This window comes from Pygocentrus nattereri, chromosome 8 (assembly GCF_015220715.1).
Source record: "Pygocentrus nattereri isolate fPygNat1 chromosome 8, fPygNat1.pri, whole genome shotgun sequence".
Lineage (NCBI taxonomy): Eukaryota > Metazoa > Chordata > Actinopteri > Characiformes > Serrasalmidae > Pygocentrus > Pygocentrus nattereri.
The window spans coordinates 25,674,051-25,701,712 of NC_051218.1; the positions used below are offsets into that span (position 1 = coordinate 25,674,051).

A 27,662-nucleotide genomic window follows, 5' to 3' on the forward strand; every position below is an offset into this window, starting at 1 on the left:
AACCGACTCCATGAGGATGGTATGAGGGCCCGATGTCCACAGATGGGGGTTGTGCTCATAGCCCAACACCGTGCAGGATGCTTGGCATTTGCCAGAGAACACTAGGATTGGCAAATTCGCCACTGGCGCCCTGTGCTCTTCACAGATGAAATGACAGAGTCTGGAGATGCCGTGGAGAGTGATCTGCTGCCTGCAACATCCTTCAGCATGACCGGTTTGGCAGTGGGTCAGTAATGGTGTGGGGTGGCATTTCTTTGGAGGGCCGCACAGCCCTCCATGTGCTCGCCAGAGGTAGCCTGACTGCCATTAGGTAACGAGGTGAGATCCTCAGACCCCTTGTGAGACCATATGCTGGTGTGGTTGGCCCTGGGTTCCTCCTAATGCATGACAGTGCTAGACCTCATGTGGCTGGAGTGTGTCAGCAGTTCCTGCAAGATGAAGGCATTGAATCTATGGACTGGCCCGCCCATTCCCTAGACCTGAATCCGATTGAGCACATCTGGGACATCATGTCTCACTCCATCCACCAATGCCACGTTGCACCACAGAATGTCCAGGAGTTGGCGGATGCTTTAGTCCAGGTCTGAGAGGAGATCCCTCAGGGTACCATCCGCCACCTCATCAGGAGCATGCCCGGGCGTTGTAGGGAGGTCATACAGGCACGTGGAGGCCACACACAATACTGAGCCTCATTTTGACTTGTTTTAAGGACATTACATCAAAGTTGGATCAGCCTGTAGTGTGTTTTTCCACTTTAATTTTGTGTGACTCCAAATCCAGGCCTCCATTGGTTAATAAATTTGATTTCCATTGATGATTTTTGTCTGATTTTGTTGTCAGCACATTCAACTTTGTACAGAACAAAGTATTCAATGAGAATATTTCATTCATTTAGATCTAGGATGTGTTATTTGAGTGTTCCCTTCATTTTTCCATTGTTACAGCTTTAGCCAATCATAGTAATAATGAGAATTCAGAACACATTTCCAAACTTCCTAGTGGGAATTGCAAGTTAATTAAAGGAAACTTTAATTTGTTACCTATTTTGAGGTTGAACAGTCAAACGTAGCATTATGCAGAACTAATTTCCAATCAGGTTGCTTCCTGAATTGTGAAAAATACATGAAGTTAATCTGGTCTTTACAATTAATGACACTTGATTTGTGTATTAATATGATTTGTGTATTACATATGCTTATTAGTGTACTATATGGGGTATCAGGCAGGTAATTCTAATTAGAATCAACCACTACTACTTATTATTATTATTATTATTATTTTTTTTTGTATTAGTAGTAGTAGTGTGCATAGGAGTAATGTTTTCCTGTGTTGACTGCAGCATAAAATATGTGACTATACTGCGATGAAACACTGTTCAGCGTTCATAAGTTGATATCCATTTTATCCATAAAATCATTCCAGTAACTGTGATATGTGATTCTATATTTCTAATGAAGTTAATTTGCATTGCTGACCTACATCTTTTTGTCAGACTGGTTTTAATCTCAATTGACCCCAGTATCAAACTTCACATGAGAACACACGACTTGTTATTGTATCTCTATTGCCCTAGAGACACAGTGACCAGTCTTTATTCTTCAGCAGAGACTGCAGTTGTGCTTGATGTTTCCTCCATGTGTACCATGGGAAAATCTCGCCGACTATCTGGTCTGGCCTTCTTCACTTCTTCTATCTCTGATTTGGTTGAAGATGTTTTAGGAGAATGTTTACTCTCTGGTAGCATATAAATTTTCTCTTCTGAGGTCTTCAGAGAATTTGTATTAAAAGACTTTTTGTCTGAAATGTCCTCTGTATTAGTTTCAGGAACCTGATCTGAGCCTAAACATTGCTTTGAAGGAGTAGGGAACTGATCAGAGGTCTCATGCAGGGTGTCTCTCTCAGCTGTTCTCTGATTCCCTTTTGAAATCACTGTATCACTGTCCTTACGCAAGCCTAGGAGACTAACACTTTTCTTCCTTTTGGATGCATTTGGTACAATGGCATTAGTCGCTTCAATTCCTTTGAACATATTACGGATATTGTAACTTTCTTGAACTGTTTTAGGAGTATCCTTCATTCTTGTCCCAGAATTCAGGGGTTCTGTAGGATCTGAATGATCTCTTGATTCATTTATGGGCAGATTTGTCGGGTCTTGAAGATTGTTCTTCTTCTCCATGTGGGTGACACGGAACCTGTGATTTTATTACAAAAAAGTAGGATATTTTTTACATTTTGGGAGGGGGAGATGCGGTCAAATATCTACATTTCATCTACAAAAATGCACAAAAGTGACAATGCTCACAATTACAATGATGTTTTCTTCCAGACACCAGGACTATCTTATTGATAAGTATACTTCCCACTGCACATGCACATTCAGTTTTGGGTTTTGTATCTCACCTGCCTACAGAGAATACAGTCTGCTCTCCAGGTCTGCCCTTGCTTCTGACCATGTGGTTTCTGCTTTGAGTTTTCTTGGAATGACCTTGCCGACAGTGATGGCAAAAGCTCTGATTACTTCCCAAGTGGATTGTATGATGATGAAGGGGAATGCCCTGCAAGCTCTCCTTATGTAGTGTTCTAAAAAAAAAACAAAACAAAAAAAAAAACACTTAGTTTACTCTAAGACTCATAGATATACACCAGAAAAAAAGAGACTAAGAATATGCTAACCAAATCAAATATTTTATTCTGGATTTAAAAATACCTATTGAGTTTGAATTGCTAATATTCCCTGGAATGCTAATGTTGAGGAACTATACAAGAACAGGCACAAACAATCTGTTTACACAGTGACCAAGACATCAATACATAAGTTGGCTTGACAAAACTAAATTAGACTTCAAGCCAAAATGATACCCTGTATACTTCAATAACCAAAACATCTCATATATCAGAGTCAGAAGCCTAACTACAGTCAAAACACAAAAACTTTGCAATCCATTTTTTGCATTAGATTCAAGCTAGAACCTCCAAACTTTACACAGCATTCATCTTATAGTAGTCTCATACACATGCACATACGAGCGTGTCACTGCGAGCGACTGAGAGCGTGTCACTGCGAGCGACTGAGAGCGTGGTAAAGTTTTTTGCGCAGAGTGTGGCATGTTTAGCCTAACGCCCATTTCCGCCTCTAGTGATAGTGATAGTGTTTGTGCTAAGTGCCAGCTAGTTAGCTGTTTGGTGGAGAAGGTAGACCAGTTAGAAGTGCGTATCCAGGGATTATTAAGGGATAGGCAGCCAGAGGCAGCGTTAGCAGCTCCGGGTACCCTAGGGAGAGTTAGGACCCCCTCGACTCCGGCGTCAGAGCCCTCACAGCGTGGCGAATGGGTGACGACTCGGCGTTCTAGCCGGAAAGCTAAGGCTAATGCTAACGCTGAGGCCAAAGCTAGCCCACCAGAACACCACGCTCCTCCGATTCGTGTGTCAAACAGGTTTGCCCTCACCCACTGTGAAGCATGTTAAAAGCACTCTGGTCATAGGAGACTTGATTGTTCGACACATGAAGTTAGCTACTCCTTTAGGGTCACCAGCGGTTACAGTTAGATGCTTATCGGGAGCCAGAGCGCCGGACATTAGTGGCAACCTTACATTAGCGGATAAGAGATATTCGAGGATAGTCATTCATGTAGGGGCCAATGATATCCGTCTGTGGCAGACTGAGGTAACTAAGGCTAATATTAGAGAGGTGATGAAACAGGCCCAGACAATGTCCGATGCCGTAATCTGCTCTGGCCCCATCCCAATGTGGCGCGGCGCTGAAACCTACAGCAGGCTTACGGCGTTAAACTGCTGGATGTCCAAGTGGTGTTCCGAAAATCAAGTGGGCTTTATAGACAATTGAATAGAATAGAATAGAATTCAACTTTATTGTCATTGCGTATGTCACAGGTACAAAGCAACGAAATGCAGTTTGCATCCATCCAGAAGTGCTTAGCAGCAATATAAATATATATCTTACAATGTACAGTAAGTATAGTATATACAGGTTAAAAAAATATGAGGGGGTATGAAAATGAAGGGGGTTATACAGGTTATAAACAAGAATGTACAGGTTATAAATATGAGGGGTATAAGTACTATGAACAGGTTATAAATATGAGGGGGTATAAAGTACTATGAACAGGTTATAAATATGAAGGGGGATAAGTATGTACTTATGAACAGGTAGAGTATTTACACAGTATGTACAATATTGGGCAGTATATACAGCAGATGTAAGTGCCGGTAAGTGGTGTTGAGTGGTGTGTAAGTCTGTGTGTTAGGGTACAGTCCATTGTTATTTAGATGTCAGGAGGCAGAGTTCAGGAGTGTGACAGCTGTTGGGAAGAAGCTATTCCGGTACCTGGTGGTCTTAGTCCGGAGGCTCCTGTAGCGCCTCCCAGAGGGCAGGGGGGTGAAGAGTCTGTGTGCTGGGTGACTGGGATCTTTGATGATTTTCCCAGCCCTCTTCAGACACCGCTTCCTGTAGATGTCCTCTATGGCAGGAAGTGGTGCACCGATGATGCGCTGGGCAGCTTTCACCGCCCTTTGCAGCGCCTTCCGGTCTGAGGCAGAGCAGCACCCGTACCATACTGTGATGCAGTTGGTCAGGATGCTCTCAATGGTGCAGCGATAGAAGTTCACCAGGATGTCTGAGGACAGGTGATTCATCCTCAGCCTCCTCAGAAAGAAGAGGCGCTGGTGAGCCTTCTTTTCCAGCTTGGAGCAGCTGGTCGTCCAGGTGAGATCCTTGGAGATGTGGACACCAAGGAACTTGAAGCTGTTCACACGCTCCACTGCCGTCCCCTTGATGTGGATGGGTGGATGTGGGTCAGCATTCCTTCTGAAGTCCACAATTGGTTACGTTTTGAGGGCAAGCCTGGTCTTATAGGTAGGGATGGTGTCCACCCCACGCGGGAGGATGCTGCCTTACTTTCGTGCAGCATAGCACATAGTCTTTTAGTTAGTCGGCAGACTAGTGTAAACAGCTGCTGACAATCCAGAGCCGGGACCAGGCCGCAGACAGACAGGCTAAACCAACCGTCTGCGATCCGCCTTGAGGCGTCACCCAAGATCAGCTTTATAGAGACTGTGTCTTTGCCCCGAATTAAAACTAAATTTAATCATAGGAAAACTCAATCAGTACGTTTAAATAACCTAATCAACATATATCCATGTTCTGATGATAGCACTAACACCTTAGATCTAAAACTTGGACTACTTAATATAAGATCAATAAACTCTAAAGCAGTCATCGTAAATGAAATTATAAGTGATCATAAATTTTTTTGTTTATCTTACTGAAACGTGGGTTAGACCAGATGAATATTTAGCTTTAAATGAAGCTATGCCTGTAGGCTATAATTATGCACATAGGCCAAGATTATCAGGCAAGGGAGGTGGAGTCTGTATAATATACCAAAATACTCTCGATATTAGTCAGAAACAATGTGACACTTTTACTTCCTTTGAGGTCCTTTCTATTCACGTTAAAATTCCGGTCACAAAAAAGGTGTTTTCATTATTTAACATTTACAGACCACCAGGGTCATACTCTGAATTTATAAAATAATTTAGTGACTTCGCTGCAAACCTGGCTGTGTGCAACGATAAAGTAATAATTGTAGGGGATTTTTATATTCACTTTGAGAAGGTAGATGACACATTAAAAAAGGCATTTACCTCAATCCTAGACTCTGTTGGTTTTACCCAAAATGTAACAGGGCATACACACTACTGTAGTCATACATTAGATTTAGTTTTGACACTAGGTCTTAACATAGACAAGCTTAATATCCACAGCAGTCTCCGACCATTACCTAATTTCATATGAGCTACGACTTAGCCATAATATATATACGTCCCCTCGTTATTCAACAAAGCGCTCAATAAAACCTTCTACCGCCCTACAATTTATAGAAAATCTCCCAGAGTTATCAACCCCAGTCTCCACTGCATCAGACCCAATGTAACTAGATTTACTAACTGATTATTTAGAAAATACCTTACAATCCACTTTAGAAAATGTGGCCCCATTTAAAATAAAAAGAATAAGGCAGAAAAAACTCACCCCGTGGTACAACGATAAAACCCGGACCTTAAAACAAACAGCTCGGAAATTAGAGCGGAAATGGCGTCAAACCAAACTGGAAGTGTTCCACACTGCCTGGAAGGACAGCCTTATAGAGTATAGAAATGTTCTCACTGGCCTCGCTGATCGAGAGAAATAAGTATAATCCTAGAATACTGTTTAATGTGATTTCCCAAATCACAAAAAATCAGGCAGGTACTGAACCAGAAATTCCAGCAACTCTCACAAGTGAAGTTTTTATGGACTTCTTTAATAATAAAATTGAAAATATTAGACAACAAATTCAACCCACAGTATCAAATTCAAATCCAGCTTGGCTGTCATCTGACTTGGCTGATATAGAACAAAACACAGCTGTAGAAAAGAGCCTGGAAACCTTTTACCCACTCCCACAGCTAGAGCTAGAGAAGATTATCTCTTCTGCAAATTGCACAACCTGCATACTCGATGTAATTCCATCAAAATTACTCAAAGAAGTACTGCCAGTCATTATAAACCCTATTTCAACTATAGTAAGCTCGTCCCTTAGTCTGGGCCATGTACCCAAAGTGATAACTAGCAGTTATCAAACCCCTGATCAAGAAAACAAATCTTGATGTCGCCGTTTTGTCTAATTACAGGCCTGTTTCTAACTTACCGTTTGTATCAAAGATCTTAGAAAAAGCTGTGGCCCAACAACTTAGTTCATATCTACACAAGAACCATATATATGAAAAATTTCAATCTGGATTGAGGCCACACCACAGCACTGAGACAGCTCTAGTTAAGATAAGTAATGATCTTCTTCTTGCCTCTGATCAAGGCTACATATCTCTCTTAGTACTACTTGACCTTAGCACGGCTTTCGATACAATAGATCACAATATTCTCCTTGAAAGGTTAGAAAACATGGTTGAAATCACAGGGACGGCCCTATCATGGTTTAGATCTTACCTATCAGAACGTTATCAGTTTGTTAGGGTAAACAATTTATCTTCCAATTATTCAAAAGTGAGATTTGGAATTCTATATTCTATATTAGGACCATTATTATTTACACTATACATGTTACCGTTAGGCACAGTTATAAGTAACCATGGCGTAAACTTTCATTGTTATGCAGACAATACTCAACTGTACATATCAGCCAAGCCTGATGACAAATACAGGTTAAAGAAAATGGAGGACTGTGTAAAACACGTGAAAGGCTGGATGTCTATTAAACAGTATCAAAACAGAGGTTATCTTTCTGGGTCCAAAATTAGCAAGAAGTAAATTACCAGATTTAATCTTAAATCTCGCCGACTTTCCAGCCACACCTGGCTCAGCAGCAAAAAATCTTGGCATGATAATATATTCAGATTTATCATTCGATCAACACATAGGCAGCATCACTAGGACAGCTTTTCTACATCTTCGCAACATTGCCAAGATAAGAAATGCCCTATCCCTGCGTGATGTGGAAACACTAGTACATACCTTTATTACTTCTAGGCTAGACTACTGTAATGTGCTACTGTCAGGATGCACTAGCAGGAATTTAAACAAACTCCAACTAGTCCAAAACGTTGCAGCCAGGGTCCTCACTACAACTAGAAAATTTGATCATATTAATCCAGTGCTATCATCACTTCATTGGCTGCTTATTAAATTCCGTATTGATTATAAAATCCTTTCACTGACTTATAAAACCCTACATGGCCTCGCTCCTAAGTACTTACAAGACCTTGTTTCTCATTATGAGCCATCACGACCACTCAGACCACTCAAGAGTGCTGGCTTATTAATAGTCCCCAGAATTCAGAAGGTTTCATCTGGGGGAAGAGCTTTTTCTTATAAAACCCCCAAACTCTGGAATGATCTTCCAGAAACTGTTCGGGACTCAGACACAGTCTCAATCTTTAAGACTAGGCTGAAAACTCACTTGTTCAGTTTAGCTTTTGGTAGCTAATGTTCCCCCTTAGATAAAGGCAGCAGATCCATGGGCACAGGGAATTACAGTAAACTGAGACGCTGGTGCTGTCGTCCCGCTGCTTGCACGCGGTCACTCAAGTTTGTGGACGGTGGAGCGGAGGGATGCCAAACTGTTTCAGAGTGCTGCCGTGTCTGTGTGTCCTTCTGGTTCTCTCCTTTTAGTTAAGCTGTCATAGTCAAATCTGCCGGAGTCATTAGCAACACTCTTCACTTTACATTCCCTGTTTATGTACAAACAGATAGAATAAAACTAATTCCATCTCCCTGCTTTCTTTCCGAGTATACGATCACCCATATGTCCGGCTGGACAATGAAGGACGACCGACTGCCGAGCCCTCCTGCTACCCACTTCAGACCAGCTGCCCATGCCCCAGCTGCCACCACCTGCCTTGGACTAGCTGCACACCCTACACTGATGTTTTCATAGACTCCTAGTTATTCCTAATACCAATATTACTGCTATTAATATTAGTAGTATAATCACTTGTAGGTAGTTTGACCAGAGGAGGATGGGTCCCCCCTGGTGAGCCTGGTTCCTCCCAAGGTTTCTTCCTCAGTTCTGAGGGAGTTTTTCCTTGCCACTGTTGCCCCTGGCTTGCCCACCGGGGGGGTTTCTGTACATTCTTACAGTCCTGTTAAAACTTTGTCTTTTCCGAAATTCTGTAAAGCTGCTTTGTGACAACATCCGTTATAAAAAGCGCTATACAAATAAATTTGATTTGGTTTGATTCAGACTGATCTTTGTGTTCAAATTTGACCTCAATAGTGAAACATTCTGAACTGCAGCTAAAAGGTGACTTAAACATTTAAAGTATGATGAAAAATTAAAAGTTATATTCTTTTAGACACTTAAACAGTAACTGTACAGTTTAACAAAGCAGTAGCATAGCTTAATGCAAACATTCAAACCGCTGCAAGTTCTTCACATCTACTGCTAAAGCCACTAAACTTGTATATTTTTCAGTCCTTAACCAGGCTCTAATACTGTTCACATCTCAAGTAACCTTCACCTCAAATGAACCCTTCAGTTGTCCTGTATATGTATAGCACTGTGCAAAAGTCAAAACCGTTCATCCTTCATTTATTCATTTATTATTGTTCAGGATATATTTCTGAGGAGATTATATATAGATAATCTATTTACACAAGGGAAAGACATTTTAGTCACTACAGTTTGTAATTTTAGTACTCAGACTAATAGTTTGTCCTTGCACCGAGCACTTGTTTACTAAGACACAATCCCATTTCAATCCCTTGCCCCTACCACTTAGTTTCTTAGCATTGATACCTAGGGAGAGGGTGTCCTGATTTTTGACTTTGAGACTCAAAGAAACCCATTAATGTAAGTACTTTCTTCGTCTCCCAGTGAGAGTTGGACTCCGTCACGGCTGCCCTTTGTCACCGATTCTATTCATAATTTTTATGGATAGAATTTCTAGGCGCAGTCAGGGGATGGAGGATGTCCGGTTTGGTGACCTCAGGGTCACATCGCTGCTGTTTGCAGATGATGTGGTCCTATTGGGGACATCAGGCCGTGAACTTCAGCTTTCACTGGATCGGTTTGCAGCCGAGTGTGAAGCGGCCCGGGATGAGGATCAGTGCCTCCAAATCCGAGGCCATGGTTCTCACGCGGGAAAGGGTGGAGAGCCCTCTCTGGGTCGGGGATGAGCTCTTGCCTCAAGTGGAGGAGTTTAAGTATCTCGGGGTCTTGTTCACGAGTGATGGTACAAGGGAGCGGGAGATTGACAGGCGGATTGGTGCTGGGTCAGCAGTGATGCGGGCTCTTTACTGGTCTGTTGTGGTAAAGAAAGAGCTGAGCCATAAGGCAAGGCTCTCGATTTACTGGTCGATCTACGTTCCCACCCTCACCTATGGTCATGAGCTTTGGTTAATGACCGAAAGAACGAGATCGCGAATACAAGCGGCCGAAATGAGTTTCCTCCGCAGGGTAGCTGGACTCTCCCTTAGAGATAGGGTGAGAAGTTCGGTCATCCGGGAGGGACTCAAAGTAGAGCCGCTGCTTCTCCACGTCGAGAGGAGCCAGTTGAGGTGGTTCGGGCATCTTGTTAGGATGCCTCCTGGACGCCTCCCTTGGGAGGTGTCACAGGCAAGTCCACCGGGGAGGAGTATACAGAACCTTTAGATATTTTCACATACATAAAATCACACACACACACACACACATTCTCTAAACTACTAGGGGAGCTAGTACAGAGACAACACTAGTGAAAACTGTAAATGATCTTGTATTATTCTCTAAACAAGGAAGCTTTCTTTGCTGTTTCTGCTCGATCTTAGTGTGGCATTTCATACAATAGACTACTCTATCCTAGAAGACAGACTAGAAAACTGGAATAGCTCTTTCCTGGTTCAAGTCTTACCTGACTGATTGCTGCCAGTTTGTGAATGTAAACTGCAAATCCTCTGTTCATACAAATGTAAAGTATGGTGTTCGACAAGGTTCTGTTTTAGGACCTGTTTGCATTATTCATGTTACCAATGGGTACCGTAAGCAATAAATATGACATCAGTTTCTACTGTTATGCTGATGACACACAATTTTACATAAATTTACATAAAAAACATCAAGATTCAAAATGAAAATACATTACTCCTTTACATTAAATTGACTTACGCTTCAATTGGCTTACAATTGTATATGGAACAAAAGCAGAATAGAAAGTATGTGAATTGTTAAGGTACTTCACTGTATCTGTGCAATAGAAAGAGAGTGAAAATTCTTTTATCTGCTTTTAGTGTACAGTTAAATCACAAATTGCTCTGGAAGAGAAATTATATTTCTAGATCATTATCTAAGAATATATACAGTATTCAAATCACAATAACTCTAAGCATACTGTTGGCCAGAATACATACAACATGCTCTTAAAATTATACCTTTGGTCACACTGTTCAGAAGGATTCTGGTTTCCCAACATTTTGCTGAAAGCATCCAGATTGGCTAGAATCAAAATACAAAGAAGAAAAAAGTCAAATTTGCAATGTTTGTCTAAAAAAAACCCTACAACAACAACAGTAATAATAATAATAATTATTATTATTGAACTGAAGACTGAAGAATCCAGAGTTAGTAATTATACAAATAAATAATTGTTAATTTGCAAACGGATTTCTTAACAAATAAGTCTAAAGCATCCAATGTGTGACACAAATTTTATGTGACACTGAATTGCTTGACATTCATTGCAGGATACAGAAAATAATGTTTTGGGGAATTTGAATGACTTTTTGGGCTGTATAATTTCTCTCATCTAAAAGTTGGTCTATGAAAGAGTTTTAAATGAGGTGATCAGGCTACCTGTTTTAAGGTATTTAAGGCTAAAAAGCCAAGGCCTCAAATATTTATGTGAAGGCCATTCTAGTCAAGCATTTTGATGTTTGAATAAACATTTTTGCATAATTATTTATTAGCACAGAATATTGATTGCTTCAGTAATAATTTTTAAATGATTAGTGTTATTATCTGCTGCTATTAGTGCTATTATCAAACAGTTGGCAAAGGCAAAAATACTATGCATTTTGAGAAAAAAATTCCAAAATAATGAAAAGCATGCAAAAATTCAGCTTAACCGACACACATAACAAAGTATCGACACACCAAAATTGATAGACATGTATCTTTAAAAGTTCCAATGGAGCCTATCAAAATTAGACAAAGCATTCACATGCTCCAGCTGTTCTGGATCTGGAAGGATCGGAAGGATCGACTAGCATGCTGTAGCCAGTGTTGGAGGTAACACAGAACAAAGTAAGGCTTTGCAGTAAGGTAATTATTTTTCCTGTGATGAAGTAGTGTAAAGCTTTGTGGCTTCAATTCTTATAAACACCTTAGTGTTTCTGACTTCACAAAATTTGTGTTAACTTTATCAAATGTCTGCAAGAAAACAATATTTATTTATTTATTTTTTACCCCCCCCCCCCTTTCGAGGATGACTTTATTCTTTATTTTTATTATACAGTTTAAAAAAAAGTATAACATTCAACTTTTATGACTTTTGGCATTTTTAACAAGTATAACCAAGATAATAATCTAAAATAATAATGCCAGGAGAGATTCTGAGATCTTTTTCACATTTTAAATTTGGAAGTACAACAGTATTATTCAAATCAGCAAGAGGTTTGTTGAATTTTGAGAGCAATTTCTTATCAGTTTTTATTTTATTAATGTCTTCAATTAGTTTGGGTGGGTGAGGATGGTTATTTGTAATATTTAATTTAGATTTCAATAAAGATTTGAGTTGAAAATATCATAAGCATTGATCTTCCCCGATATTGTATATCTGGACCAAATCTTCAAACAAGATAAAGATATCCTTAAAAACATGATTTAGATGCGTGATCCCTTTTTGTTTCCAGGTGGTGAAGTTTAATGGTGAGTTGTTAAACAGGAAACTGGGATTATGCCAAATTAAAGTTTATTTACATGGTGATAAGGTGTAATTGGTAATGTTGAGCATTTTCCACTAGGCCCTCAGAGTTGTGGATATGACAGCATTGCGGAAACATGTATACTGTTTTACTGTGTGATTGATAAATGGACGGTCTGAAACAGATATGTCCTTACAGATTTCCTGCTCTATTTTTAACCATGAATGACATTTTTTGGATGTGTCCAGATATATATGTATTGCAGTTGGCTTGCCAGATAATATACATACAACCCCAATTCCAATGAAGTTGGGATGTTGTGTAAAACATAAATAAAAACAGAATATGATGATGTCCAAATCCTTTTCAACCTATATTCAATTGAATACACTACAAAGACAACATATTTAATGTTCAAATGGATAAACTTTATTGTTTTTTGCAAATATTCACTCATTTTGAATTTGATGCCTGCAACACGTTCCAAAGAAGTTGGGACAGGGGCATGTTTACCACTGTGTTACCTCACCTTTCCTTTTAACAACACTCAATAAGTGTTTGGGAACTGAGCACACTAATGGTTGAAGCTTTGTAGGTGGAATTCTTTCCCATTCTTGCTTGATGTACAACTTCAGTTGGTCAACTCCGTTGGCGTATTTTGTGCTTCATAATGTGCCACACATTTTCAATGGGAGACAGGTCTGGACTGCAGGCAGGCCAGTCTAGTACCTGCACTCTTTTACTATGAAGCCACGCTGTTGTAACACATGCAGAATGTAGCTTGGCATTGTCTTGCTGAAATAAGCAGGAGCGTCCCTGAAAAAGACATTGCTTGGATGGCAGCATATGTTGCTCCAAAACCTGTATGTACCTTTCAGCATTAATGGTGCCTTCACAGATGTGCAAGTTATCCATACCATGGGCACTAACACACTGCCATACCATCAGAGATGCTGGCTATTGAACTTTGCGCTGAAAACAATCCGGACAGACCTTTTCCTCTTTGGCCTGGAGGACACAACATCCATAATTTCCAAAAACAATTTGAAATGTGGACTCGTCAGACCACAGGACACTTTTCCACTTTGCGTCAGTCCATCTCAGATGAGCTCGGGCCCAGAGAAGCCGGCGGCATTTCTGGGTGTTGTTGATTTATGGCTTTTGCTTTGCATGGCAGAGTTTTAACTTGCACTTGTAGATGGAGCGATGAACCGTGTTCACTGACTATAGTTTTCTGAAGTGTTCCTGAGCCCATGTGGTAATATCCGTTACAGAATGATGTCGGTTTTTAATGCAGTGCCGCTTGAGGGATCAAAGGTCACAGGCATTCAATGTTGGTTTTCTGCCTTGCCGCTTACTTGCAGAGATTTCTCCAGATTCTCTGAATCTTTTGATGATATTATGGACTGTAAATGATGAATTCCCTAAATTCCTTGCAATTGCACATTGATAAACATTGTTCTTAAACTACTGGACTATTTGCACATGCAGTTGTTCACAAAGTGGTGAACCTTGCCCCATCCTCGCTTGTGAACAACGAAGCCTTTCAGAGATGCTCCCTTTATACCCAATCATGACACTCACCTGTTTCCAATTAACCTGTTCACCTGTGGAATTTTCCAAACAGGTGTTTTTTTTGAGAATTCCTCAACTTTCCCAGTCTTTTGTTGCCCCTGTCCCAACTTCTTTGGAACTTGTTGCAGGCATCACATTCAAAATGAGTGAATATTTGCAAAAACAATAAAGTTTATCAATTTGAGCATTAAATATCTTGTCGTTGTAGTGTATTTACAAGTTTCTGACCACTTTTACTCCATAAAATGTGGCCCACGACGACCAATCCACTTTGGAAGCTGGCATGTTCCCTGAGTTTTTCCAGCAAGATGGTGCACCACCACATTATGGGTGTCAGGTCCGAGCATTCCTAGATGAACAGTTTCCTGGAAAGTGGATTTGTCATCGTGGGCCAGTTGAATGGCCCCCAAGGTCTCCCGATCTGACCCCCTTAGACTTTTATCTTTGGGGTCATCTGAAGTCAATTGTCTATGCTGTGTAGATACGAGATGTGCAGCACCTGAAACTACGGATACTGGAAGTCTGTGGTAGCATTCTTCTGTAGTGTTGCTACTAGTGTGTCAAGAGTGGGAGAAGAGGGTTGCATTGACAATCCCACACAAAGGGGCAGCACTTTGAACACATTTTATAAGTGGTCAGAAACTTGTAAATAACTTGTAAATTATGAAATAATAACCCCATTGTTTTTCTTGTGAAATTCTCAATAAGTATGATGTGTCACATGACCCTCTTCCCATTGAAAAAAACTAAAGTTGGATCCAAAATGGCCAACTTCAAAATGGCCGTCATGGTCACCACCCATCTTGAAAAGTTTTCCCCCTCCCATAAACTAATGTGCCACAAACAGGAAGTTAATATCACCAACCATTCCCATTTTATTTAGGTGTATCCATATAAATGGCCCACCCTGTATATATAAATTTGGTGCTTTAAGTCCCACTAGTTCTTTGTTTTTTTGTAGTGTAGAAAGTTTAATTCTTGGGTTTTTATTTTTCCAATAAAATGTAGTTTTTGCAGAATCTAATGATTTGAACCATGGTGGTTGAACAGGTTTCATTGTAAATAGGTAATTTTGGGAGGATTGGCATTTTTATAGTTGCGATTCTAGCAAGTAATGAAATAGGTAAGTGCATCCAATGTTGTAGATCTTCTATGGTTTTCAGCAGTCATTTGAAATTAAGAGTAATCAACTCTGACAGTTCGGAGGATGTAATGATGCCTTTAATAAAACCTGTCTGGTCTGGGTGAATAAATACTAATACTAATTATTTTGATATCTGTGTTAATAAGTGATATAGGGTGATAGCTAGAGGGAAGTGTTGGGTCTTTGCTAGGCTTAAGCAGTACTGAGATAAGGGCTATGTTCATATGAGGTGGAATTTTTGAGTTGTGCTGCATATCTTCTGTCATTTTTTTTAAATTGAGGGGAGATGATGTGTGAATGTTTGTAGAATTCTGCAGGAAAGCCATTTGGACCAGGAGCTTTATTATTGGGCATCTGCATGAAAACATAATAAAATTCTTCTTCAGTTATTGGCTCATCTGGTGTTTCTGCATTTTCTAAGATCAATTTAGGTAGATTAATAGAGTTTAAAAAGTGCTTAATGTCATCTGGGGATGGATCTTGTTCAGAGGTATGAAGTTTCTTATAAAATGCTTGAAACATTTTATTTATTTCCAGAGGTGTGACCAAGGTCTCCCCTGCAGAACTCTTTATAGCTGGTATAAGAGACTTTTCTTTGTTCTGTTTATTTGCTAAATATTTCCCTGATTTTGTCATTATATTTGAAGTGTTCATACCTAAGTCTTTTAATCATAAACTGGGTTATTTTATTGATTATATCATCTAACTGAGATAATAGTTGGTTTATTTCCAGTTGAGTTTCTCCTTTAGGGTCTTCATATTTAACAGTAAGATCTTTGATTCTTTAATTATTAAATAATTAATTAAATTATTTTCTTTGGTTATTTATGTTATTTCCAATTGCCAGTTCTTTTTCTTCTTATTTGTTGAATATGCAATAATTTTTCCTCTCAATACTGCTTTATCTGTCTCCAAGATTAATGTGAGTGAGATTTCTGGGAAATTATTTATTTCATCGAGGGATACTTAATTTCTTTTAAACTAGGAGTCAAAGTCAGTCTCTTTAAGCAGAGAGATGCCATCTTGGTGCAGGCAGCATGGGTTGCTTACAGTTAAATTGAAAAGAAACTGGGGCTTGGCCACTGATTACAATTGGGTGTATTTTGTTATCTGTTATGTCAGGCAGTATGGCTTAGCTGGATAAGAAAAAATCTATTCTTGAGCATGTTTTATGAACCGATGAGCAGTATGTGTATTCTTTTTTTTGCAGGTTATTTACTCTAAAAGGATCAACTAGACCAAAAACCGCCATATACTGGTTTAGTGTATCCATGGAGTCAGGGTTGTGTGGCTTGTTCACGGTATTTGATCTGTCCAGTGTATGGCTGATAATTGTATTAAAATCACCTCCTATTACGATTATTGAGTTAGTGATAAGTGCTGAAAGGATTGGAAAAAGTGGGGGTGATGTTTGGGCCATGTAAGTTGAATTGTAAATGGTGAAATTTTTATCATATATTGAGACATTAATGATAACATATTGTCCATCTGAGTCAGATATTGTAGTCTTATGAACTAATGGTATTCTCTTGTTGAATAATATGGAAACTCCTCTTTGTTTTGAGTTATATGTCGATGAAGATATTTGGTTGAATTGAAGCAATTATAATTTGTATTGGTCTGTTGGAGTAACATAAGTTTCTTGCAAGAGACATACATCAGCTTGCAGTTTAATTAGGTGACTATTGATTTTTGGTCTCTTAGCCTGTGAACCAGCTCCTCGTATATTCCAGGTTTCAAATCTGATTTCTGACATTGATTCTACATATATACAGAGTTTAATATAAATATGTGTTTACTTGCATTATCCATTACATGTGAGAGTTTGTTCTCAATTGATCTGTAGTGTGTGGTTGATGTTAAGCTTATATGGTTTGGAGCAATAGTTAGAGCTGCAGGCATTTGTAAGAAGGTTGTTATGATTGCAGTGGCACATTTCATACACAGCATTTGTGATCATTTGGCGCTTGAGTGTAAGGAGACTCAGTGGTTTTTTTTCTTCTGCAACCTGAGTCTCGTTACTTTAGAATAACCACAGTGTTATATTAGAGTCATAATACAGCTGGTTTTCTATATAAAGTTTGTCCATTATAATGTTTGCTCTTCTCCTTTGCCGTTTTTCATTATAGGGACAACTTTTCTTCTTCAATCATTTTTTTTCTTGGGAAATTGATCAGTCATGTCGTAGCATGTTCCTTTTAGTTCTTTCTTCTGCTTTTAACCAGTTCTTTATGCTTGTAATGTTCAAACTTAGCTATTATTTGGCCTTGTGCAAGAAAATTAATTAATTATGTGCAATCCACTTAAAACATAAATTTGATCTATATGTATTATGAGTGCCTGTCATTGTACAGAATTTTCACGTGCATGTGTTACCTGTCAGCTGACTGTATGACTTTGTAAATTAGGCTAGCACAGAATGAGGGTAAAAGCTTTCCATCAATGTAAATTCACTGTCAATAAATAATAATGCTAATATGAAACTGATGGAACAGAACTGTAAGTTTTATATTATTTCATTAATACAGATTTATTTTGAACTGTTATTTTTGAGGGTCTTCTGGTTCTTGTGACACCAGTTTTGAGAGGATTCCACAACAAAAGCATGCTTTGCATATTATGCAAAATAGCAAAAAAAAACTTTCCAGGCAGAGCTTTTTGGTCCTTGACGCCTTTCATTCTGGTTTTAGCCAAGGAAACAGCATTGGATATATTCAGTAAGAACAAGTTATCTTGATTTTGCATTCATGGCACATTAACAAATAGCCATTACTTTAACAATTTTACTAGGTGGACTTTTTAAATAAATCAGGTAAGTATTTAATTTATATGTCTAATTATGACATATGTAATATGCTTATAGCACTTTACCTTCATTTTCAATAATACATTTAAGTATTTTCTCTACAGTGTCTTGATTGTCTTCGGATTCATCTGTAAATAAATAAGCAAACAGAAAGAAACAAATCAATGAAAAGTATTTAGAGAATAATGCTACTTGTATCACTTGGACTGTGACAGTCATTTTGCCCTAAAACAGCTAACTAGCAAAAACCTACAGCTAAAATTTACTGTATATACTGACTGGAGTTACAGACATAATGAAGTTGACAAAATTCAGGAAACCTAGATCTGTGTTTTCTTTCTAATTATGTTAATCTTGTTCTTGTAAACAAACAGTAAACATGCAATAAGTATAACCCTTAAATAATGTTCCATTCTTAATCTTTTGCAAAGGCTAAATTATACACTGCTCAAAAAAATAAAGGGAACACTTAAACAACACAATATAACTCCAAGTAAATCAAACTTCTGTGAAATCAAACTGTCCACTTAGGAAGCAACATTGACTGACAATCAATTTCACATGCTGTTGTGCAAATGGAATAGACAACAGGTGGAAATTATTGGCAATTAGCAAGACACACTCAATAAAGGAGTGGTTCTGCAGGTGGGGACCACAGACCACTTCTCAGTACCTATGCTTTCTGGCTGATGTTTTGGTCACTTTTGAATGTTGGTGGTGCTTTCACACTCGTGGTAGCATGAGACGGACTCTACAACCCACACAAGTGGCTCAGGTAGTGCAGCTCATCCAGGATGGCACATCAATGCAAGCTGTGGCAAGAAGGTTTGCTGTGTCTGTCAGCGTAGTGTCCTCCAGAGGCTGGAGGCGCTACCAGGAGACAGGCCAGTACAACAGGAAACGTGGAGGAGGCCGTAGGAGGGCAACAACCCAGCAGCAGGACCGCTACCTCTGCCTTTGTGCAAGGAGGAACAGGAGGAGCACTGCCAGAGCCCTGCAAAATGACCTCCAGCAGGCCACAAATGTGCATGTGTCTGTACAATGGTTAGAAACCGACTCCATGAGGATGGTATGAGGGCCCGACGACCACAGATGGGGGTTGTGCTCACAGTCCAACACCATGCAGGACGCTTGGCATTTGCTAGAGAACACCAGGATTGGCAAACTCGCCACTGGCGCCCTGTGCTCTTCACAGATGAAAGCAGTTTCTCACTGAGCACATGTGACAGACGTGACAGAGTCTGGAGACACTGTGGAGAGCGATCTGCTGCCTGCAACATCCTTCAGCATGAACGGTTCGGCAGTGGGTCACTAATGGTGTGGGGTGGCATTTCTTTGGAGGGCCGCACAGCCCTCCATGTGCTCGCCAGAGGTAGCCTGACTGCCATTAGGTACCGAGATGAGATCCTCAGACCCCTTGTGAGACCATATGCTGGTGTGGTTGGCCCTGGGTTCCTCCTAATGCAGGACAATGCTAGACCTCATGTGGCTGGAGTGTGTCAGCAGTTCCTGCAAGATGAAGGTATTGAATCTATGGACTGGCCTGCCCGTTCCCCAGACCTGAATCCGATTGAGCACATCTGGGACATCATGTCTCGCTCCATCCACCAACGCCACGTTGCACCACAGACTGTCCAGGAGTTGGCGGATGCTTTAGTCCAGGTCTGGGAGGACATCCCTCAGGAGACCATCCGCCACCTAATCAGGAGCATGCCCAGGCATTGTAGGGAGGTCATACAGGCACGTGGAGGCCACACACACAATACTGAGCCTCATTTTGACTTGTTTTAAGGACATTACATCAAAGTTGGATCAGCCTGTAGTGTTTTTCCACTTCAAATTTGTGTGTGACTTCAAATCCAGGCCTCCATTAATAATCAATCAATCAATCAATCAACCTTTATTTTGACTCGGAAGTACATTGAGGACAACCCTCATTTTCAATGTAGACGAGCATTTACAAAAACAGGGATTGACATGATAAAGAAAATAATAACTACATTTAATCATTTAAATTAAAAGAACATTTAAAGTAACAGTGAATAAAAGATAAAAGTAGATAAATATAGAACTTGAGATTTAAATGATAAGAAATTAAGATCAAAAGGAAATAAGAAATTAGTAAGGTAATAAGTAAAAAGAGATAAAGAACTAAGGAGAACTAACACAAAAATAAAAGTTACGAATGAATATGATTAAGTAAAACAGGTACAGGCTGTCTGAAGGTGGTTTGATATTAAAAGTTTAAGAGTTACACTCAGTACATTCATTCAGATCTAGGATGTGTTATTTGAGTGTTCCCTTTATATTTTTGAGCAGTGTACTTTCTGCATACAGCATCCATTGCCTTTGAGGACGAAAGGGGTGTGCATACCTCGCGATGAAGATACGTTTCATACTAAATTATAGCATGTATAAAGGTGCAACAATATTCTCCACTATGCTAGGTGGCCCTCTTCAAAAAACTTAATGTTCCTGTTCGGTATCCATGTCGGCAGTGCTGCCAGAGCTGGTTTATGAGACACCTGGCCACTTCTTATTTCCTGTTATGTCAAAAACATGACTGCAAAATACTACAAGGTTCCTGCGAGCAAGTCCTCAATGGTTTACTCAATGAGTAAATGGTTTGACAGGGCTAAAAATGAAAATTCAAAATAGTTTCTTTGCCAAAAGTATTCGATTGACTGCCTATGCATACGAACTTGAGTGAGATCTCATTCTTAATCCATAGGGTTTAAGATGACAGTCAGCCCACCCTTTGCAGCTATAACAGCTTCAACTCTTCTTATGGTTTTCCACAAGAATTGGAGTGTGTTAATGGGAATTTTTGACTGTTCTTCCAGAAGCGCATTTGTGAGGTCAGACACTTATGTAGGACAAGAAGGCCTGGCTCGCGGTCTCTAACTCATCCCAAAGGTGTTCTGTCGAGTTGAGGTCAGGACTCTGTGCAAGCCAGTCAAGTTATTCCACACCAAACTTGCTCATCCATGTCTTTATGGACCTGCTTTGTGCAATGGTGCGCAGTCATGTTGGAACAGGAAGAGGCCATCTCCAAACTGTTCCCACAAAGTAGGGAACATGAAATTGTCCAAAATCTCTTGGTCTGCTGAAGCATTAAGAGTTCCTTTCACTGGATCTAAGGGGCTGAGCCCAACTCCTGAAAAACAACACCAAATCATAATCCCCCACTCCACCAAACTTTACACTCAGCACAATGCAGTCAGACAAGTACCGTGCTCCTGACAACTGCCAAACCCTGAGTCATCCATTGGATTGGCAGACAGAGAAGCGTGATTCGTCACTCCAGAGAACATGTCTCCACTACTCTAGTGTCCAGTGGTGGTGCTTTACACCACTGTATTCCATGCTTTGCACTGCGCTTGGTGATGTAAGGCTTGGCTGCAGCTGCTAGACCATGGAAACCTATTCCATGAAGCTCTATGCACTGTTCTTGAGCTAATCTGAAGGCCACATGAAGTTTGGAGGTCTGTAGCGATTGTCTCTGCAGAAAGTTGGTGACCTCTGCGCACTATGCACCTCAGCATCCGCTGACCCCACTGTCATTTTACGTGGCTGAGCACTTTGTGACTGAGTTGCTGTTGTTCCCAATCGCTTCCACTTTGTTATAATACCACTGAGAGTTGACTGTGGAATATGTAGTAGTGAGGAAATTTCACGACTGGAGTTGTTGCACAGGTGGCGTCCTATAACAATACCACAATGGAATTCACTGAGCTCCTGAAAGTGACCCATTCTTTCATAAATATAGATTTAGAAGCAGTTCTGCATGAGTAGCAGAGTGGGCTATGAGTGATCAATCAAGCTGCTGAGAGTTGAGTGATCAATCAAGCTGCTCATTAGCCATGCCCATACAGTTCATACAGGTCTGATCAGCAGTTTTTAAGACATGTTTTATCCTAATTATATCTCATTTCACATTGAAGCATTTCTGGAAGTTTAATACAACACTCAAGTTGTATCATATATCATACATCATACATCTCCTGAATCAAACATCTCAAACATTATATATTATATCAAACATTTTTTATATGTGTTCCCTGGGACTATACACACATCAGTTAGTATCAAGAAAACTGTGTGCCTAAAACCATGCTGAGCTGTTACATAATCTCAAATAAACTCGCAAATGTTGTTCATGACACTGTATATGGCTGCACAATGTGACAATATTGAAATAATCATGTGCAGACACAAAAGAGATCACAAAAGACCTTGCAATTGCATTGTAGTTAAGACTGCTAGAGATGAGTACAAGCTGAGTCCGAGCCAAGACTAGGAAGAATAGGGCACGGTGAGTCAGAGTCAAGGCAGAGACCAGATTAAGATTTTTTCCCCCAAAATATATAAAATAAAAAGATTGTTAAACGATATATGCTTCTGTTTTTTCTGTTAAAATGACAATATAGTACACTTATAATTGAGATAAATACTTATTATATGCAACTTCCTTTTTTTAATATCAGCACTAAAAATAACTTGTATTATGACTTTTAAATTATATTATGAGTTTTCAAAAAATTCTCTTATTGCAATACCATGGTAAAAATGAAATAGGCAGACACAGCAATAAACAGCAAAATATATGACACACAAAATGCTAAAATCATTTTTAGTCTGTCACTCACCATCACTGTCTGCCCCAAATGTGTTTTTACAGTCTTCATTTTCAGACTCAGCTCTACGACAGCGGTATCCTTTTTCCTTAAGCATGTGGCAAATGATAAAACCCAAAAGACCCGTGATGAAAAAGCAAAAGACCAGGACAAATATTATATATGGAGATCCGGTGTTCTGGTCAGTCATCCTCTCCTTAGATCCCCACACACAGTCTCTGTTTAGAGTGCAAAGAGAAACAAATGGCTTTATACCAAAAATTCCATATGATGGGGGCTTTCTAGTTGACATATGTACCCTCCCTGCAGAGTTCATGGAGAACTGATATCTTGTCACACCATCGGACTGTCTTGGCTGTGTGTGATAATTTCCCTCTCAGCTCTTGCGGTACACTTCTTGCTAACCCAGTTTTATCTTACTCTGCAGATGATTAAGGAGAAGAATCCACACCCTCTTCTGTTTTTAACAAGATGTATTAGACTTGCCAGAGAAACATGTAATTAAGCTACAAACTTGTTTGTACTGGAAGCTGGAGCAAGTCTAACAAAGAAAATAGTTAATTACATTTGGAATGTGAAAATTAATGTTACCTATTCAGGTAAGGACCTAAGGAACTAGGCCTGTTCATGTGCTTGTCCAGACTTGTTTTTAATGTGTTGTACATGCGAAAATTCAGTTTTTCAATAGTGAATTTTTATCAGTGTTGGAAAGACAAAACCTGTCTCCCTAGGTTGAATTTCTGGCAGAGTTATACAGGTTCTGTCTAGTCAGTGTATGGTGCACCAGTCATGTTACCATCAGTCCTCACTGCATAAAACATAAATACAATTTTATTCAATTGCAGTTGCAGGTATAGCTCTACTCTTGCCCTCTACAAATAGTACTTGGAAATTTCATACACAAAAAAGAAAAAGGAAAAAGAAATTTCATACACAATATGTCACAATATTTATTTTTCAGACATGTGATCAGTGGGAACGAGAAGAGCAAATAGTGCTACACATAAAAATACTGTCAAAACTGTGAATCCAGTTATTTTTATTTGTTATACTGTGTTGCCCTAAAACTCATTAAATGGGACTAATTGTGCTCTCTTTATAATGAAACACGCAGTTCGTCAGTGTACTAAAAGTGCTGACTAATGCCTTTCTGGGCAAAGGTATAAACTGATCCCAGTGATGAGAAACAACATAAAGAAAAATACATGGATGCTACAAAGTTTTCATAGCCTTTTAAAAATAATATTTAGCAATTTCATGCTGAACTTTTTCTTGACAGTGACTTCATCTTACCTTAAAATGCCCATTATTGGAAAGTTGTGAGGAACAAGCAACTGCTTGAAAAACTGTTTTGCTGTCAGACTGATGAAAGTACGTACATATAAATGTGTGGATGGCCAATGAGAGTGGAACTGACGAAATTTCAGTAGTTGTGGCCAACTTAATGTAAGATGATCCAGGGGCTTCCGAGGCTGAGACTAGATCATTCTCTTAATGCAATTGTATAGGAACGTTTTATGCTGTGATTAGAGTTTAGTAACAGTGCCACACACACACATTCTTTCCCTTCAGTAAGTTCTTACCCCTTAAGTATATATTTGCACCAGGTAGGCATTTTATTACACGAAAGTGGTCTGTTTCAGCAAGGAATGGAAAATCTTGCCACCACAAGGACATCTACTTATTTTTCAAATGAGCCTTGGGTTCATTTCAGAATGCAGAAAAACACTTTCGAAAAGCTGTGTGCTGTGATCGGACCCCCTGTAGGAATCACGGTACCATGTGACGTATGGCTTAATACCTAGTTGTTTATTTGAAAAACTCCAATATTTTCCAATATTCTATTTTTTCCACCTCATCCTAATGCAAAACTCTTTTTGCTGTTTTCTGGTGTTTTTGCGTAAAAAAATAATGGATGTAAAACATCCATCCTTCCATTTTCTAAGCCGCTTCTCCGTCAGGGTTGCGGGGGGATGCTGGAGCCTATCCCAGTCATCGGGCGGAAGGCAGGATACACCCTGGACAGGTCGCCAGTCCATCGCAGGGCAGACAGACAGACACAGACAGTCACTCACACACTCACTAAATTGCCCCTAGGTGTATGTCCAATTGGCCTGACTGCATGTCTTTGGACTGTGGGAGGAAACCGGAGAACCCAGAGGAAACCCACACAGACATGAGGAGAACATGCAAACACCACACAGAGAGGATCCTGGCCGCCCGGCCGGGGAATCGAACCCAGGCCCTCCTCGCTGTGAGGCGACAGCGCTACCCACCACGCCACCATGCCGCCAGATGTAAAACACACTAACCTAATTAAATATGAGAGAGATGACCCACCATTACAGTGCCATCTCTGGTGGCTTACAGTTTACAGACATAGCCTGTTATTCTCATCAACAAGCCACGGCCATCAAAGCATGCCCTGCCTTGGACAGTACCTCGTCAGCAATATAACAGTAAGGTCATTTGATTCTATTAAAGCAAAACTAAGTCTGGCATACACTGTCATGTAGGTAACCCCTTTGAAATTTTACATGAAGCTTCGGCTACTCCACATCATTTTTGTGAATGAAGTGATGATATGATTGTGAATGTAACAATTAAAAGCAGATCTGCTTTATTCCACAGTCATTTAATTTAATTATTTATGATCGGCTTACTTTGGATGATGCGGCGATTACTGCACCCAAAGGTCATGGTCCTCTTGTGGAGTCCTGAATCAGCGGGGGATGTAGTACATAGATAAACTCAGCACATCACAGAACAGCAGACTGTCTCTCAGACGTCTCTCATCCAGTGTTTATAAAAAAGCTAAGAGCTGGCGACTTGAGGATGAACTATTGCACCTTAACTTGAAACTACAAAACAGCTTACATTGGTCATTCCGGGCGCAGGTTCGGTACTGGTTAGTCTAAAGATTAATGCCATGTCTTAGAATGATTCGGTGACATTACCAAGATGGTTACTCTAAAGAACTGCAGTAAGCGGTGACGATTTATACCTTTACAAACAGTGACGCTGACTCTACCACCTCAACAACGCTTTCACCTTTTACTAAACCCACCTCTAAAAAAACGCATGTGCCACTCTGCGCGGCATGACACAGCACCAATCCCCATGATATACCAAGCCGAAATGATCCTTACTTAATGTCAATCTCCTACTGCCCTAATCTCTAACATCCACAGAGAAAATCAGCTTCACCAAACTAAACCAAGGACGGACAATGACAAGCGAGTGAACTAATCTGCAGGTGAAAAAGAGTGCATATATCCAGTCCCGGACTGCTGCAGAACGCACACGACACGTCGTTGTTTAACAGCATAGAAACGTGAAGCTTGACTGACCAGTGCATCATCCGAAAACCTGCAGGCACTGTAGCTTCTAGCGGGCACGCACAGAAACAATGATGCTGGCAGCTAGCCCGTCCAATCCTAACAAGCGCATACGCGTGCACTGCCTGCCCGCTTAGTCGCGAAACGACTGTTTAAACCAGATATTTACGCACCTAACATTTGTTTGCTAGTTTTATGACTGTATAAAATTCTACTTGTTTAATATAGGATCGAGCAGGGTTGGTTATTGTCGCTCTCTGCTGTATGTATCAGGTGTATTAGGATAATATATGGTAATAATAACTAGCTGAAAATGAGCGCTGAACATCTTGGCTAAAATAAAGACGCGTTTAATGTTAGTAAATATTTTTAGGTATTTGATCATTTAGCTTATTGTAAGCGTGACTTCATGCTGTGCCAACCAACCCCAACATGGCACAATTTATGTTTGGCCCAACGTTAAAGGCTTCCTATAGTTTAAAAAACAAAGCAAACAAACAGAAATATTCTGAACTTTTCATTTGAACCAGAGTGCTATTATAAACATTCACATTCATTTATCATAGCCCTGTATTGCAAAGTCCTGTACTCGAGAGAAAGGAGAGATACACTTTACAAAATGTTATCAGAGTACACTTAGAAATCTCCGATCTATATTTCAAATTTAAAAGTTCACTTTTAATACATAAGTAGTTTGGGTTTAAAGTAAATGTTCTACAGCTTAGAAGTTTATTATAATAAAGATCTAATGTAAATAACAAAAACACTGCATTCCGGGAGTGGAGTTCGACAGTTACAGACTAGTCTATGTGTTCCACTGATATTTTGTTAGCCCGCTTTTACCCTTTTCCTCAGTAGTCAGGACCCCCATGGAACCTCACAGAGCAGGTACTATTTTGGGTGGTGGATCATTCTCAGTACTGCAGTAACACTGACGTGGTGGTGGTGTGTTAGAGTGTGTTGTGCTGGTACGAGTGAATCAGACACAGGCAGTGCTGTTGAAGTTTTTAAACAGTGTCCGCTCGCTGTACACTCTATTAGACACTCCTACCTTGTCTGTCCACATTGTAGATGTAAAGTCAGAGACGATAACTAATCTGCTGCACAGTTTGCATTGGTCATCCTCTAGTCCTTCATCAGAGGTTACAGGACACTGTTGGCTGAATATGTTTGGTTGGTGGACAGTCCAGCAGTGAGACTTAAAAACTCCAGCACTACTGCTGTGTCTGATCCACTCAAGCACAACACATAGACCACAACAGTGTTATAGCAGTGCTGAGAATGATCCACCACCGAAATAGTACCTGCTCTGTGGGGGTCCTGACCACTGAAGAACAGGGTAAAAGGGGGCTAACAAAGTATGCAGAGAAACAGATGGACTATAGTCTGTAACTGTAGAACTGTAGAAGTCCACCTATATAGTAAGTGGAGCTGGTAAAATGGACAATGAGTGTAGAAACAAGGAGGTGGTCATAATGTAATGCCCGATGAGTGTACCTTGTGGCTTTTGTAGTCTTCCTCTGAGAAACCTATTGAAGGTACAAGGTTGGACTTTAAAAACAACTGTACCTTTGAGGGTACATTTGCATTATTTGTATCTTGATGAATGAAAGATGTACCTACACTTCATCTTTTTTTCCCTGACAGTGTGGGGAAACCCTGACTTCCACTACTATACATCACCAGGGCAACGGACCCATAACCTTTTCAAGAGTAAACTACCATGTTGAAGCATTACTACATCTAT

At 40.0% G+C, this 27,662-nt stretch overlaps 1 protein-coding gene across 3 annotated transcripts; it reads right to left on the reverse strand.

Annotated features, from left to right (window-relative positions):
• Nucleotides 1–817: 817 nt before the first annotated feature.
• On the reverse strand, nucleotides 818–26,704 carry rell2 (RELT like 2). Of its 3 annotated transcripts, XM_017713392.2 has the most exons (6): nucleotides 25,241–26,701; nucleotides 22,590–22,795; nucleotides 18,006–18,068; nucleotides 10,925–10,988; nucleotides 2,401–2,580; nucleotides 818–2,192 (listed from the first exon to the last, which is right to left on the reverse strand). In XM_017713392.2, exons 2-6 carry the CDS (start codon nucleotides 22,765–22,767, stop codon nucleotides 1,592–1,594), a joined length of 1,086 nt encoding a protein of 361 aa, XP_017568881.1. In that variant the 5' UTR covers nucleotides 22,768–22,795; nucleotides 25,241–26,701; the 3' UTR covers nucleotides 818–1,591. The 3 variants fall into 3 exon arrangements, with proteins under 3 accessions (XP_017568881.1, XP_037396661.1, XP_017568880.1); XM_037540764.1 differs by lacking the exon at nucleotides 22,590–22,795 and having other exon boundaries at nucleotides 25,241–26,704; XM_017713391.2 differs by lacking the exon at nucleotides 25,241–26,701 and having other exon boundaries at nucleotides 22,590–22,936.
• Between the last annotated feature and the right edge of the window lie 958 nt (nucleotides 26,705–27,662).